The sequence below is a fragment of the Parasteatoda tepidariorum genome, chromosome 4, assembly GCF_043381705.1.
Source record: "Parasteatoda tepidariorum isolate YZ-2023 chromosome 4, CAS_Ptep_4.0, whole genome shotgun sequence".
Taxonomy (NCBI): domain Eukaryota; kingdom Metazoa; phylum Arthropoda; class Arachnida; order Araneae; family Theridiidae; genus Parasteatoda; species Parasteatoda tepidariorum.
Window position 1 is genome coordinate 91547148 of NC_092207.1, and position 12657 is coordinate 91559804.

The 12657-nt window shown below is 30.2% G+C and overlaps 2 protein-coding genes across 2 annotated transcripts in view; one reads left to right on the plus strand and one right to left on the minus strand.

Annotated features, from left to right (window-relative positions):
• Positions 1-12657, minus strand: part of LOC107454742 (uncharacterized) — a 44117-nt gene that overhangs the window by 22594 nt on the left and 8866 nt on the right. Inside the window, exons 2-4 of the mRNA XM_071180406.1 lie at positions 5080-5121; positions 4040-4198; positions 2470-2676 (exon numbers count right to left, since the gene is read on the minus strand). Of these exons, the coding sequence (XP_071036507.1) occupies positions 2470-2676; positions 4040-4198; positions 5080-5121 (408 nt within the window). The remainder of the gene's footprint in view (positions 1-2469; positions 2677-4039; positions 4199-5079; positions 5122-12657) is intronic.
• The window catches only part of LOC107454730 (peroxisomal ATPase PEX1), a 64622-nt gene continuing 58412 nt past the window's right edge, over positions 6448-12657 (plus strand). Inside the window, exon 1 of the mRNA XM_071180187.1 lies at positions 6448-6466. The gene's annotated coding sequence lies outside the window, so the exon portion shown is untranslated. The remainder of the gene's footprint in view (positions 6467-12657) is intronic.

The window sequence follows — 12657 nt, forward strand, 5'->3', positions numbered from 1 at the left end:
TATATATATATATATATATATATATATATACACAAATTTTTAGACCAACAGACGGTTAAAAGCGTTTAGCATGAACAGCTTAATAAATTCTTGTTTAATTCAAATTCAAATGATTTTAGGGGGTGGGGGAAGCGAATAATTTTTCTTGAATATATAAATTGGTAGTAAATTTTAAGCTCTGGTATATTAATTTTTGCAATGAGAAAAAAAGTATGGTCAAAACTACCAGATTATGGTAAATATGGTGATATTTTCCGTGTTTCTGGTTCTAGGGGAGCATCAAGAAGCTCGGTAATTTTAATCGATGAATATCGGTGATAATTTTGTTAAAATTATCAATAAAATACGGTTTCAAAATATATATGATCAAATTTGGTAATTTTTTGTATAAAATTATTTTTTGATTATTTTAGCATGATACCTTTGAGCATGGCATAAAAACACTTATGCGGTTAAATGTATCTTTTATTCTTATATTCTTTACTAAATGTGTGGTAATAAAAGTTATAATTTTGAAAATCAGAATTTCCAGTATACCATTACCATATGAAAGGAAAAATTACCGAAACGACGTTTTTTTTATTTACCAAAATGACATTACCATACATAATTTTACTATAATTTTTTTTGTTCGTGTGACTAGTTGACCTGTCTTTCGTACGGGGTGGTAAAAAGTAAATAGCCAATAAATCAGTATAGATTTACACTGCAAAATCATGCAATTCCAGTTTTCTTTTATTTACAATTATTTGTTGCCCTTCTCGGTGAATTTATGCAATGAGTTTGAGCAAAACATAATTTTAGAAGTTCATCAAATCAAAATAAAGATGAATTATATTCAGCATCATTTGGCAATGTGCTGCTGCTCGAAGTCAGCTCCTGAAATTTAAAAATTACCATAATTAACAATTTTCTCCTATACTTGTTCCTTTCGGTAGGTCGTAAGAAACTTATTTCCACAGTACCTATTGTAGTTATTTTGGTTCTAATATTAGTATATTTAGTATCTATTGAAAACATGAATTAACATAATACCTGGAGTGCATATTACCAATACCATTTAATCATTATTGGCATCAATATTAAGGCGATTTTTATGGGTCTTCCATAAACGTTTTTCTTTATTAATTTAGTTCTCGAATGGCAAAATTTTCTTTTATTCCAATTCTTACCTTTTGGCAAAATTAAATATGCATCATTGGCGTCAATAAACAATATGACAATTTTTTGGGATTCTCTTATACGAATAAATAACTTTTTTACATTAACGTAACTTTTTTAATATAAATTTTATTTTTTTAAATTTAAGTTTGTACCTATTAATAATACTAATTAATTGTAATTATCGAAAATAATTTTTAATAACACTATTATTTTTGTAACCATTTTTGGCGAACTAATATAAGTATTTATTTTGGTATTTCCAGGTATTTATTAAACTATCGCCAAAGTATTTACTAACTCCAGTGATGCTTAACTAAATATGGTATTAAATATTACTGGTACTTTATTTATATTTTATTACCTACGTTGAACAGAGGACCCAATTCTGAGTTTACGACTATCAATAATCAACCAAGTAGCCTTGTAATTTTGAACCCAATCACAGAAGACAGGGGAAATCCAGGATTAAGCATTAGAACGAATTAGTCTTTGTGGAGAACTTTTTTGATGGAATTAATCCGCATTTACGTTACATGGAGAGGAAAATCACTAAAACCTCCCACAGTTAGCCCAAGCGGTAAGGAGATTCTAAGGAGTAAGAATCGGAAAGCGCGCACTCTGTTCCATAAGTCCCTCCGGCTCAAGTATTTTGCTATGAAGTAATAGTAATAGTGAGAATTTCGCTTCAATATTGTATTAAATAAACATTAAAGACGAATCGCATTTTTCGTGATCGTAATCATGCAATAATCGTAAAATGATTGGAGAAAAGGTAAAGTTATGTTAAGGAGCGCAAAACTGCGAGGCAGAAATTAACGGTTTTAATCCATTTACGGTGAGAAACGAAAAAAAAAATGCTGTTTTGTCAACAAAATAGCTTTAAGCTGTTAATTCTGTGGAGAATTTCCTAGAAAACAATGGGTATTTTTAACAGTGCATACATATAAAGATTCTGCTTCATTTATATAGATTTAATGAATTTAATTAACCATGATAATGATCACCCCTATATCTATATAGTTTAAAGAAATGAATAAAAACTGATTATCACGCATTGAAATATTTAAGTTCTGACAAAATTAAGTAAATAATATTTGTCCTCTCGCTATTACTTTAGAAATAGTAGACAGCTTAGGACTTTCGGGTGGGCATTTATGCAGAGCGTCGCAAAGTCATGTAAGCTGTAATCAATATCATGTTCTATAATTGAACTTTTCAATTAGTTGACCCCGGTGGCCATTATAGAAGCATCCGGAAATAGAGAAAATGAAACGCGTAGGGATGTAGCCAGAAATCTTATCTTACCACACTCATATTTAGATGGACAGCAGTGATCCTTTTCGTACACAAGGTGACAGTTTGAATCTCCCGCATACTCAAGTTGAGGACACTCTTTGTGCCGACACACAATCTGCGCTTGTTCCTCAACTGCAAGGCACCTACAAGACTGACACTTGTCTGTGATGTTTAATCTAGATCCTACTTTGTACTCCTGATTCTGGTAAATGCAAACTAAAAATATATTTAATGCTTTCAAAATGCAAAAGTGATGTGCAACGAATATATAACAAACGATGGGAGAAAAACTTTCAAAAAAATTTTTCCAATTAAAGAAAACAGAACTGGTGCGAAGTACATGAAGACTTTTCAAGGCATCGTATACAGAAAAAATACATTAGCACGCTTCGGATAGATTGAACTTTGCTTTATCAGGTAGTTGAAAATGACAGTGTAAGATAAACGGATGTTATGTTTTATATGTAAATTGAAAAAAATCCAATGAGGGAGAAGTTTTTCCTTTATTATCCATGCTTATAAAAAGGACTATTCTTAAAACCTTAATCAGAGTTACAACTAACATTACAAACAATTTTCGCCTCTGGTCAAGAAATGTTTAAATAATCTATTGCCAAATATTGTTAAGACTCATAACACAGTTTCAAATTTCCTTTTCACCCATTTTTCTCTCTCGTTCCTTCTCCTATTTTTGATGCCTTTTTTTTATTCACTTATATTTTCTTTCTCCCATTCAGCTTGAATTTTCTTCATCGTCCATTTTTCTCCTATTGTCATTTTTGACTACCTGATGAGGAAAAGCTCATTCTTTCGTAAATTTGTATAAGCCTTTATCAATTTCTCATCAAGCGGAAGAAAGAGTAAGCGAGCAATGTAAATAAATCAGCAATATTATAAAAGAGATTATAAGTAAAAATTCAATACAAGATGATTAAGCTTTTTTTAGAAACATTTAAAACTCTTTTTAAAATTTCAGCAGTGAACATTTGTCGATTTAAAAGTAATATCAATTTTCATGTCACTCAATGGTAATCCATTCCAAAATTTTTTTTTTAAATTTTCAGTTATTCATCATCTTTATCAATTATTCATCATATCGAAGAAGCGAGTAAGTGAGCAATGTTAATAAATAAGCAATATTAATATAAGATGTAGAAAGCTATAAGTAGCAATTCAACACAAAATGATTTAAGTTTTTTGTTATATACAATTTAAAATTTTCATCAAAATTTTAACAATAAACACTTGTCGATTTAAAAGTGATATCAATTCTCATGTCATTCTATGTTAATCCATTCCGAAATCCAATTTTTAATTATTCATCACGAAAAAATCAATCAATTCAATCAATTATTTATCATGTCGAAAAAAAAGTAAGTGAGCAATGTACATAAATAAGCAATATTAATGTAAGAGGTATAAGGTTATAAGAAACGATTCAACACAAAATGAATTAAGATTTTTGTTACATTCATTTTAAAATTCTTATTAAAATTTTAACAATAAAAATTTGTTGGTTAAAAAATAATTGTTTACTTGTCGGTGAAAAAGTAATTGCTGAAAGTACGAAATTGCTTACTTTTCTGCTCTTCGTTAGTGCTGCTCGTTAGAGGGCACAAAAACTTTTTAGGGCAGCCGCAGGAATCAACTTGTACAACCTGACACCCTTTTGTCTCGTAATGTTTATAATACCGCCACTCACAGTTACAGTTATTTTCTAAAGGTTCTTCATCATAACCTAGAGTGAAATAATAGTTAAAGGCATTTACTACCTGAATACTAATAAATTAATCATTTTGAATATATTTGTCAAGTGCATTGAATGTGTAGTATACAGAAAGCTCACTAAAATCTGACTGCTTTAATCATAACAAAGGTGTATAGACATAGTAAAGTGGCTATGCGCTCCATAAGGAGACCTCTTACAGAACCATCTGGTGGGAAACGTCACGCTAGCGTTTATATCTCGAAAACGGTATGAGTAAAAGGATTCATGAGTAAAATGATGTAAATGAAGTAAAATATGAAGTAAAAGGATTCGCAAAGTTGTACATCAACATCGATGTAGTGCATTAATGCAAACTAAGCTTATGCACAATTATTATTTAGTGTTTCTATTGACTATTAACGCTAACTAAAGAACTCTTAAAACGTTCTTTTGTTGGTTCGTGATTTCCTACATCGTGAAGCAACGAAACGATTTAAGTAAGGGGGAAAATAAAGCTAGTAATCACAGGTTATTTTTTTATTTTTAAACTTTTCTTTACTTCTTAAATCAGTCTCATCAAGTCACAAACGAAAAGCTCTTTTTTTATTAATATTAATGCTTACAAGGTGTCTATCCATAATAAATCAATAATTTTATAACAGCTTTGTATTTCACTCCTTTTCCACTTGTACCTCTAAATTCTAAAATTTTAAACTAGGTAGAGCTCTAAGCAATCTTATCTTGTAGTACATACAGCCCCTTTACTATACCTGGATACTTTTTTAAAAATATAGTTGCAGCCGATAAAATTTTGGGAGCGTGGATACGGACTTTATTGGGCATTCTGCATAATATACTGTGCATGGAATGTTAAAATATATATCGAAAATCAAGTAACAAATATAACTTACTCGTGGAATTGGTTTCTTCATATTTTTCATCTGGAATATTCCCTGTAATATAAACAACAGCAAAATGAAAGGATTGAAGAAATTTAAATCATCAAGATGTTTCGCTGATAAGTGAAAATAAATGTCTCAATCGGTAAACTAGAACAGAAGTTCCGACAGTATGCTCATTCTAGAACATTTTACTGAAAGTTTAAGCTAAAACTACATTAATTAATCTTCACTAAAACAAAATTGTTGCATCCACATTTTCTTTTCGTATGTAAAAAAAGCTTGAATTAGACGTATATGAAACTTAAAATACTGAACCATTAAGGGTTAATACGAAAAAGTTTTGAATTGTAAAATATACAAATTTTTTCTTCCTTTTAAGTTAGTTTTTTTTATATATATAAAAAAAGAAACCTTGAAATTTTAATGGAATCGATTTAATACTTCTCACGAAATAATTCTAAAATACGACATCCTTGAAATTGTATTGCTCAGAAACTATTGAAATTTCATTAATTTAGAATTACCCTTCAGATGTGAGTCAATCAGAACTCTCGATACGTTTGTTTCTATTTAAACATTTCAAAGAATACTTGATATAAATGATAGGGGGGAAGAAGAATATACGGATTGAACACAGATAGGCAGTACATATGTGAAAATACACCCTATGCTCCCCGATCACCCTTAATAAATATTTTTAGAATGCTTATCAAAAAGTAACCGAGAAAAGTTTACACATCAATTAATAATTAATTGAGAAGAAAACAAAAGAGCTATTGACTTGTGATAATGATAAAAAACTATTGAGGAAGCGAGAAGACTTTTTAATTATCGCCTATCGTTTCCTTTCTATTTCTTTTGGCGATAAAACAAGTTTTGATGTTTTCAGTTTCGAAGATTCATCAGTTGCGAACCCTAAAGTGAATTCAGACGACCCTTTTAACAAAGATTCTAAAAATTTATGAAGACCAGTAATCTACCAGTAACATAGCATCACCAAGCGTTCTACACTTTTGATCTAAGATAGAGGTAGGTGTGAAATCTTAATTATAAATCCATCAGGAAGGAGGTGGATTTTCTATCTGATACTTTCTAATATTATTATTATTAGCATTGAACCTTAAAAGAGAATGAATTTTGAATTTCAGGTAGGATTCAAATAAATAAATAAATAAATAAATAAATAAAATATGGTTGATTTCGAAAAGAAAGAAAATGGTAGTGTATATTTGTTTATAAGTTTATCAAGTTTTCATTTTTATAGTTACCTATTGTTCAGTTTTTAATCAAAAAAACACAAACAAAACTTTATGCTTTAATTTCAGATACTATTATTAGACATTGCTCAAAAGGTAGAGACTGCTATGCAAGAAAGACAGACTTACTGCTAAAAAAGGTAAAAAGTTAATAACAAATAATTCTGAATTCTATTGATGTTTATGTTATATGCACTACCTATATAATATATTTTTCTATTTTAGAAAATTAATTCTATAAAAACATTTTTCCTCGATATCAGAATATCCTAAATAACAAATTTATTGAAAAAGTTACAGGAGTTTGTATATGTTACATGATTTGGACAATCGTATACTTCGAGTATATGACAGTAGCATTTTATTATAGAAATCTATACATAAGAGATGCATAAGAAAATGCATAAATACTTGGAAAATTATTTTTAGGATGAGAAAATATTGTTTTGGTTTATTTCTTCCTATTTTTTTAAAAAAATTAATAATATCAAGGTTCTTTTCCCCCTTTTTTTGATAAACATTAAAATACTAAATTTCGTTTTTCAAAAAGCTATCACACTGTAACACAACTTAAATATGATATTACTGTCATTAATGATACTATCAAGTAACCGTTCTAATCCCTTAATGGTCTCATAATTTATTAAAAAAACGATCATAAGAGTGTCCATTATTTTTATTTAAGAAAATTATGTAAAACTAAGTGTATATGCAATATATGTAATCTTTTTAATTTTTAGGATAGTTTTAAGCTTACACGTTTGCTGAAATCTCAGCTTACCTCCGTATTAGTAACGAAGGAATTTTATTCTCACATTTTAACTATAGCTCCGTGTTCGATAGCAACACTAGTAACAATTGCTTTCTGACCAAAATGTCTAGAATTTATTGTCATTTTAAGGCCAAATAGAATTTATCATCCATTTATCATCCTTAATTGTTTGCTATAGAATCGACAAAAGCAATTTATCAATTATTATCTTGAAAGTCAATCTAACTTCTGTCCATTTTAGCACGAGCAAGATCAATAAAACTTTAAATAAAATTCTGTGCTAAATGGCATGACAAGATTTAACCTCCCCCTGATCACCAAAAACTACGAATTCGTTGTTATATCATTGCCCTTTAGAATTAATCGTAAACTTGATTGCTTAAAAGGGTGATAAATGTCAATCATTTTTTTCGTCAGTCAAAATTTTGATCACTTTCTGACACGCTAGATTGCTTGAATTTTAATTCTAGCTGCTTGTTATACGAATTTCAATTGTGTCCTAAATGCTGGTGCAAGCAAAAATTATATCACCATTTTATCGCTGGGAACAGAACGTAGCCAGAATTATCTTCTCCTTGTTAATTAATTTAAGTAACTTAATTAAGAACATTTTCATTTCCCTTTATAATTAATAAATGCATTAGTACCATGATTTAGCCATCAATCGTCTTTTTACGATGGTTGCATTTTATACGAGGCGTGTTTTTTTAAGTAAGGACCGTTTTGTTGTGCGCACTAATAGGCAGCGTGAACGTCGCAATGGGTGCTTGCGCCGTGTCCCTGCATTCCTTGAGAACAATTGTGCACAGTTGCAGTTGTGTAGGTTACCTGTACGGTAAGTCCTGTGTCTTTAAAATGTTTAAGATTATTGAATCACTAGCCCTGTACGAGGTACGGTCATACGTTTGTACGTTACGTTTTTTTTTTTTTTTTTTTTTTGGTCTGCAAAAAACCTGTCTGCTGCAAACATCGGCCTATTTGTGAAGTTTACGGAGGTAATGCCATGCTGACAGAGAATGTTGCCACTCCATGACAATGACTCTAGAACAAATCAGAGCTTAATCGGACATTTTTGGTTAGGAAGTTTTGGATCCTCCTTCCTGTAGCCCAGACCTTGCGTCTAGCGATTTTCATCTTTTACAATACTTTAAACATAATTTCGGTAGTTTTAGGTAGATATTAGTTATCAGAGTAGACGGCAAGTTCCTATGAAGAGGGTATTCTAAATCTAGTTGTAAGACATTATAACTGTTTAAACAAACTTGACAATTATATTGACACATGGAAAAACGTATGTAGAATCTGAAAATAAATTTGTTTTTCGAAAATTTTATTTAGTCTAGTTTTTATTTTTTAACAGCTATATTACTTAACACGTCTCGTATGTTTAAAACTGAATATTAAATACGTTGTTGTTGCAATTCAAAGTATATTAGGTGTTGCATGCTTTGACTCTGATACTTAAACTATTTTATTCAATGGAAAGTAGATATATTAAATACTTTGTTGATTTTAAATTCAGTGATGAAGTGCTTAGACACTGATACACAAGCAGCTCTAGTTAATAGTGAACAGAGTATCAGTTAAAATTCTAAGTATGGTAAATGGCTTGCTTCGACTTTGAAATGCAAACTACTTTATTTAATAGAAAACAGAGTATTAAATATTTTGCTGTCGTTAAAATTCCAGAAAAATGGAGCATTTTGACTTTGATACACAAAACAATTACATAAAAACAAATAAATTTAGAGACAGTCTGCATCAAATTATTGCTTTCTTGAAGCACATCCAAAAAATGATGACGCCTAACCAGTCTAAATTTTTGTCAGAAGGAATGAAAAAAAAAAAAGTTTCGTAAGACTGCTATGTCACTTTACAACTAACAAAAGGGTTTGGCTTTCTCACTTTCTATACCAATGTCAAGTTCATATGCATAACCAGCTCCAATTTGAAGGTTTCTTTAAAAGCTTGTTATTTCTGTCACGTCTTTATTGTTTATCACCTCTTTACACTTTCTTCTTCGCGAATGAAATTAATAACCCTGAAGCAATAACAAGAACAACCTCGACAGTGAGATTCATCGAGTTCCAGACAGCACTTTAAACATAACTGATCTGCTTTGCAAAACTGATTTTAGGAACCGAAAATATATTTGTATTTTGTGTCTATAATTCTGCATAATCCTAAACATGTAAACGTTAGTTTCAGCATATAAGTGTAGGTTTTTTGAAAAACAAAATTAGTAGCAGTAAAACAATTAGTTTATTGGCATGCATGCTCATATTAAGAATTTGTGGGATGATAATCTGTTCTTGATAAAAAAAATAACCAAAGGAATACAGATTTTATAACCGTCAATGAAGAGCTGACCCGATTTTGAGTTTACGACTACCAATGTTCAATTCAGTAGCCTTGTAATTTTGAATACAATCCAGAAGACAAGGAAACTATAGAATCAAGTAATGGAAGAAATTTTGCTTCGTGTGGAGGACTTTTTGATGGAACTAATCCTCATTTACCGTAAATGGAGAGGAAAACCACAAAACTTCCTACGGTTAGTTTGACGGCAAGGGGATTTTAACCCTTGATTCGTCTACCACTGAGGATATTTTAATGTTTGTCTAAGATAGGTACTCTGACAGCCACTAAGTCAGCGGCAGTCTGGTGCTATGGAAACAAGAAGAGGGCATTTTAGGGAGGATAGCTTCGATGAAAGAGGTCTCTTCTCTCGCCGAAACCAGTCCTAAAGAGGGATCCCGCACCCATACTTGAAATTATCATACCTCGTTACCATAGTCACTGCCACAGCTGCAGACGAATGTCTGGCAGAGTACCCATCTTAGACAAACTGTACATCAGCACTGTGGTCGGTACGAGCCGGGTGTGGAATTCGTTTCGACCAGCCATCGCTGAGATTCGAACTCGGTTCACCTTTATTCTCTGAGCCACCACGTCTCAAAAAAAAATTGGGTTACAGATTGTGGGACTCAATATAAAGAAATAATTTTGCTCAATGACGAGACATAACAATTCAAATAAGGAACAGTTATGATCACTCTATTAGGTTTGTTTATTTTTAAAAATTTCTCTCTAAATGTTAAGATTTATATCTGGCCACATATAATCTCCTTCTCTTTACAACTCTGTAGTTGCTTTCTTGCAACCTCTGCAAATAATGTATTTTTTCAACAAATATAATTGTTGATAATTTCCGAACTACCTATCGAACGTCAGTTTTCTTATTCCACTGTATTTCCTGTCTATTTTTCCACACACCTTCGTAATTACAAGTTAATAATTTTCGTGCAGCAAAACAAAATGTAACGGTAAGTCGAACACCTGAAACAGTGGCGGTGGCGACCCTTAGAAGTTTTGATTAACAAAGAATATTTGTCAAAGTACTTTAAAGTTCTCCACTTTACAACTCTATACTGTATAACAATTAATTTAATAGAAAATTGTTATTTTACCATATTCCAACTAAACAGTCAAATAACCATAAATAAGATGGTATTCAAACTGTTAACTGTGAGGAAAAAAACTTTATTAACTGTTTTCACCTTATATGGTTAAACAACCAGAATTTTGTCATACCAACTAGGTCCATTTAATGAAGCCAATTATTTCCTTACAGCTGGGTACATATTGTAGCCAAGACGGCTAATCTGTCAATCTGATGACCGTTAAGACGGGGGTTCGAGTTCAAGAATTGACGCCACAATATTTCCTCAATTCCCTTAGACCCTAGACTATTAGAATACGATATTCTCATTCACGCATAGATGCTGCACCGTGAAGCTGCTTAACACACAAAAAAGTGTTGTAATTGCCATTTTTTACGATAAGCAAAGTAACCAGATCACCTAATTAAAGCGCATTCCACGGTTCTTTTGATGAAACACAACTCAACCTCAACCTAACTCCAGTGCCTATCACCTAACGAAAAGCCTAGCTCCAATGTCATGTTAAATTTCTTGTTTACGGTTTTAAAGCCATGCTAGATGTAAATAGTTAAAAAAACAGTATAGTTTTGTACTCATANTTTAAATGCTAGTTACGATTTGGGATATTAAAAATTAAATAGAATCTTATTTATATTTTCGACTTATTTATATTTGCTCCTACTTCATCACGAACAGCAGCCCATATTTTTACTATTTCTAAATACTAAGCATGGAGTAATTAATTTTTAAAAAAAACTTTTGAAAACAATGATTTATAAATATTGAAAAATCCTTTCTCTGGATAACCCTGTCAGGGTTTTATATTTAATTAAATTTTTTTAACCAATGCATATAGTTTGGAAGGTAGAATTTGCAGACTTAAAAAATATTCTAAAAACTAAAGTTTTCCATAAATATTTTTGCTCTTAAAAGTTATTGCCTCGAAATTTCTAAATGAAAGGTTTATCGTAAGAATAATGCTTTTAAGACATATTTATAAAGAAATTAATTTCCTTCAATAATAATCATTAAAATGTAATAGTTCTTTCAATTTTGTCTCTTTCTCACTGATATTAAAAGCATAAATTTGCAAAAGTTTAAAAAATTTCCCAAGAAAATTTTCAAAAATTCATTGAGCTCTTCGTCATACGATAGATAAAAATACATTACGTAGAACTTTTTTTGAACGTAGAACTTTAAAAAACACATAATCAAAGAAATAATTTATTTCGGTGGAACAGCAGGCATTCGTTGTAACAGTAATTTGTCAAAACAGTAATTTTTCATGAAAATAATCCTTCGCAATATAAATTTTGTTTGAGTACAGTTTATTTGAAATTAAATTCAATCTTTGAATCCATAGTTAGAAAACGATTATAGTACAGAGTTAGAAAAACGATTGCGATGAGTTTGCTGTAATCGTTTTCAGAATAATAATTATTGTTATTTGCATAAAAATAGGAATATTTTTTATTCTTTTAGAATAAATAGGATCACCGTAACACAATTTTTCTAGTAAATGTTTTTCTTAAATACTCACTAAATATTTCAGAACTTGTAAGCATTTTTATTATATCACCACATGAATGAAAATATTACTTAAATTGAAGAGGCTTTTTACAGTCGACAGGATATACACTTTGATTGCCAAATTTAAAAATTGGCTTTATATTTTAAACAAAAATTACTGTTTCAATCAGCCAAGAGCTTTATGACTAGATCAAAATAGACAAAATGAAATGTTTACGTAATATTTCCCAGCCTTAAAACCATTCTGTGTGCAAATCTTAATTTTGTAACCATATTAATATAAACAATGTCGTGTTTTTCTGCAAATGAAATAAAAAAATTTATTTTTATCCAGAAAATAAGACACTATTAACAAAACAAAAGGCATTTGTAAAAATTTATTTAAGAGTGATCTTTGAAATTATTACATCAAATTTTGCAATTTCTAATTTTTTTCCAATAATTTTTTAACTTACTGTTATATAATGATTATATTTTTCAGCCTATTTATGTCTTGCAACATTAAATTCAATCGCTATTTAAAGAAAAAAAAATTTAAAGAATTTTCAAATTTTAATCATTTTGAAAATATGAAGTTTTTCTTAAG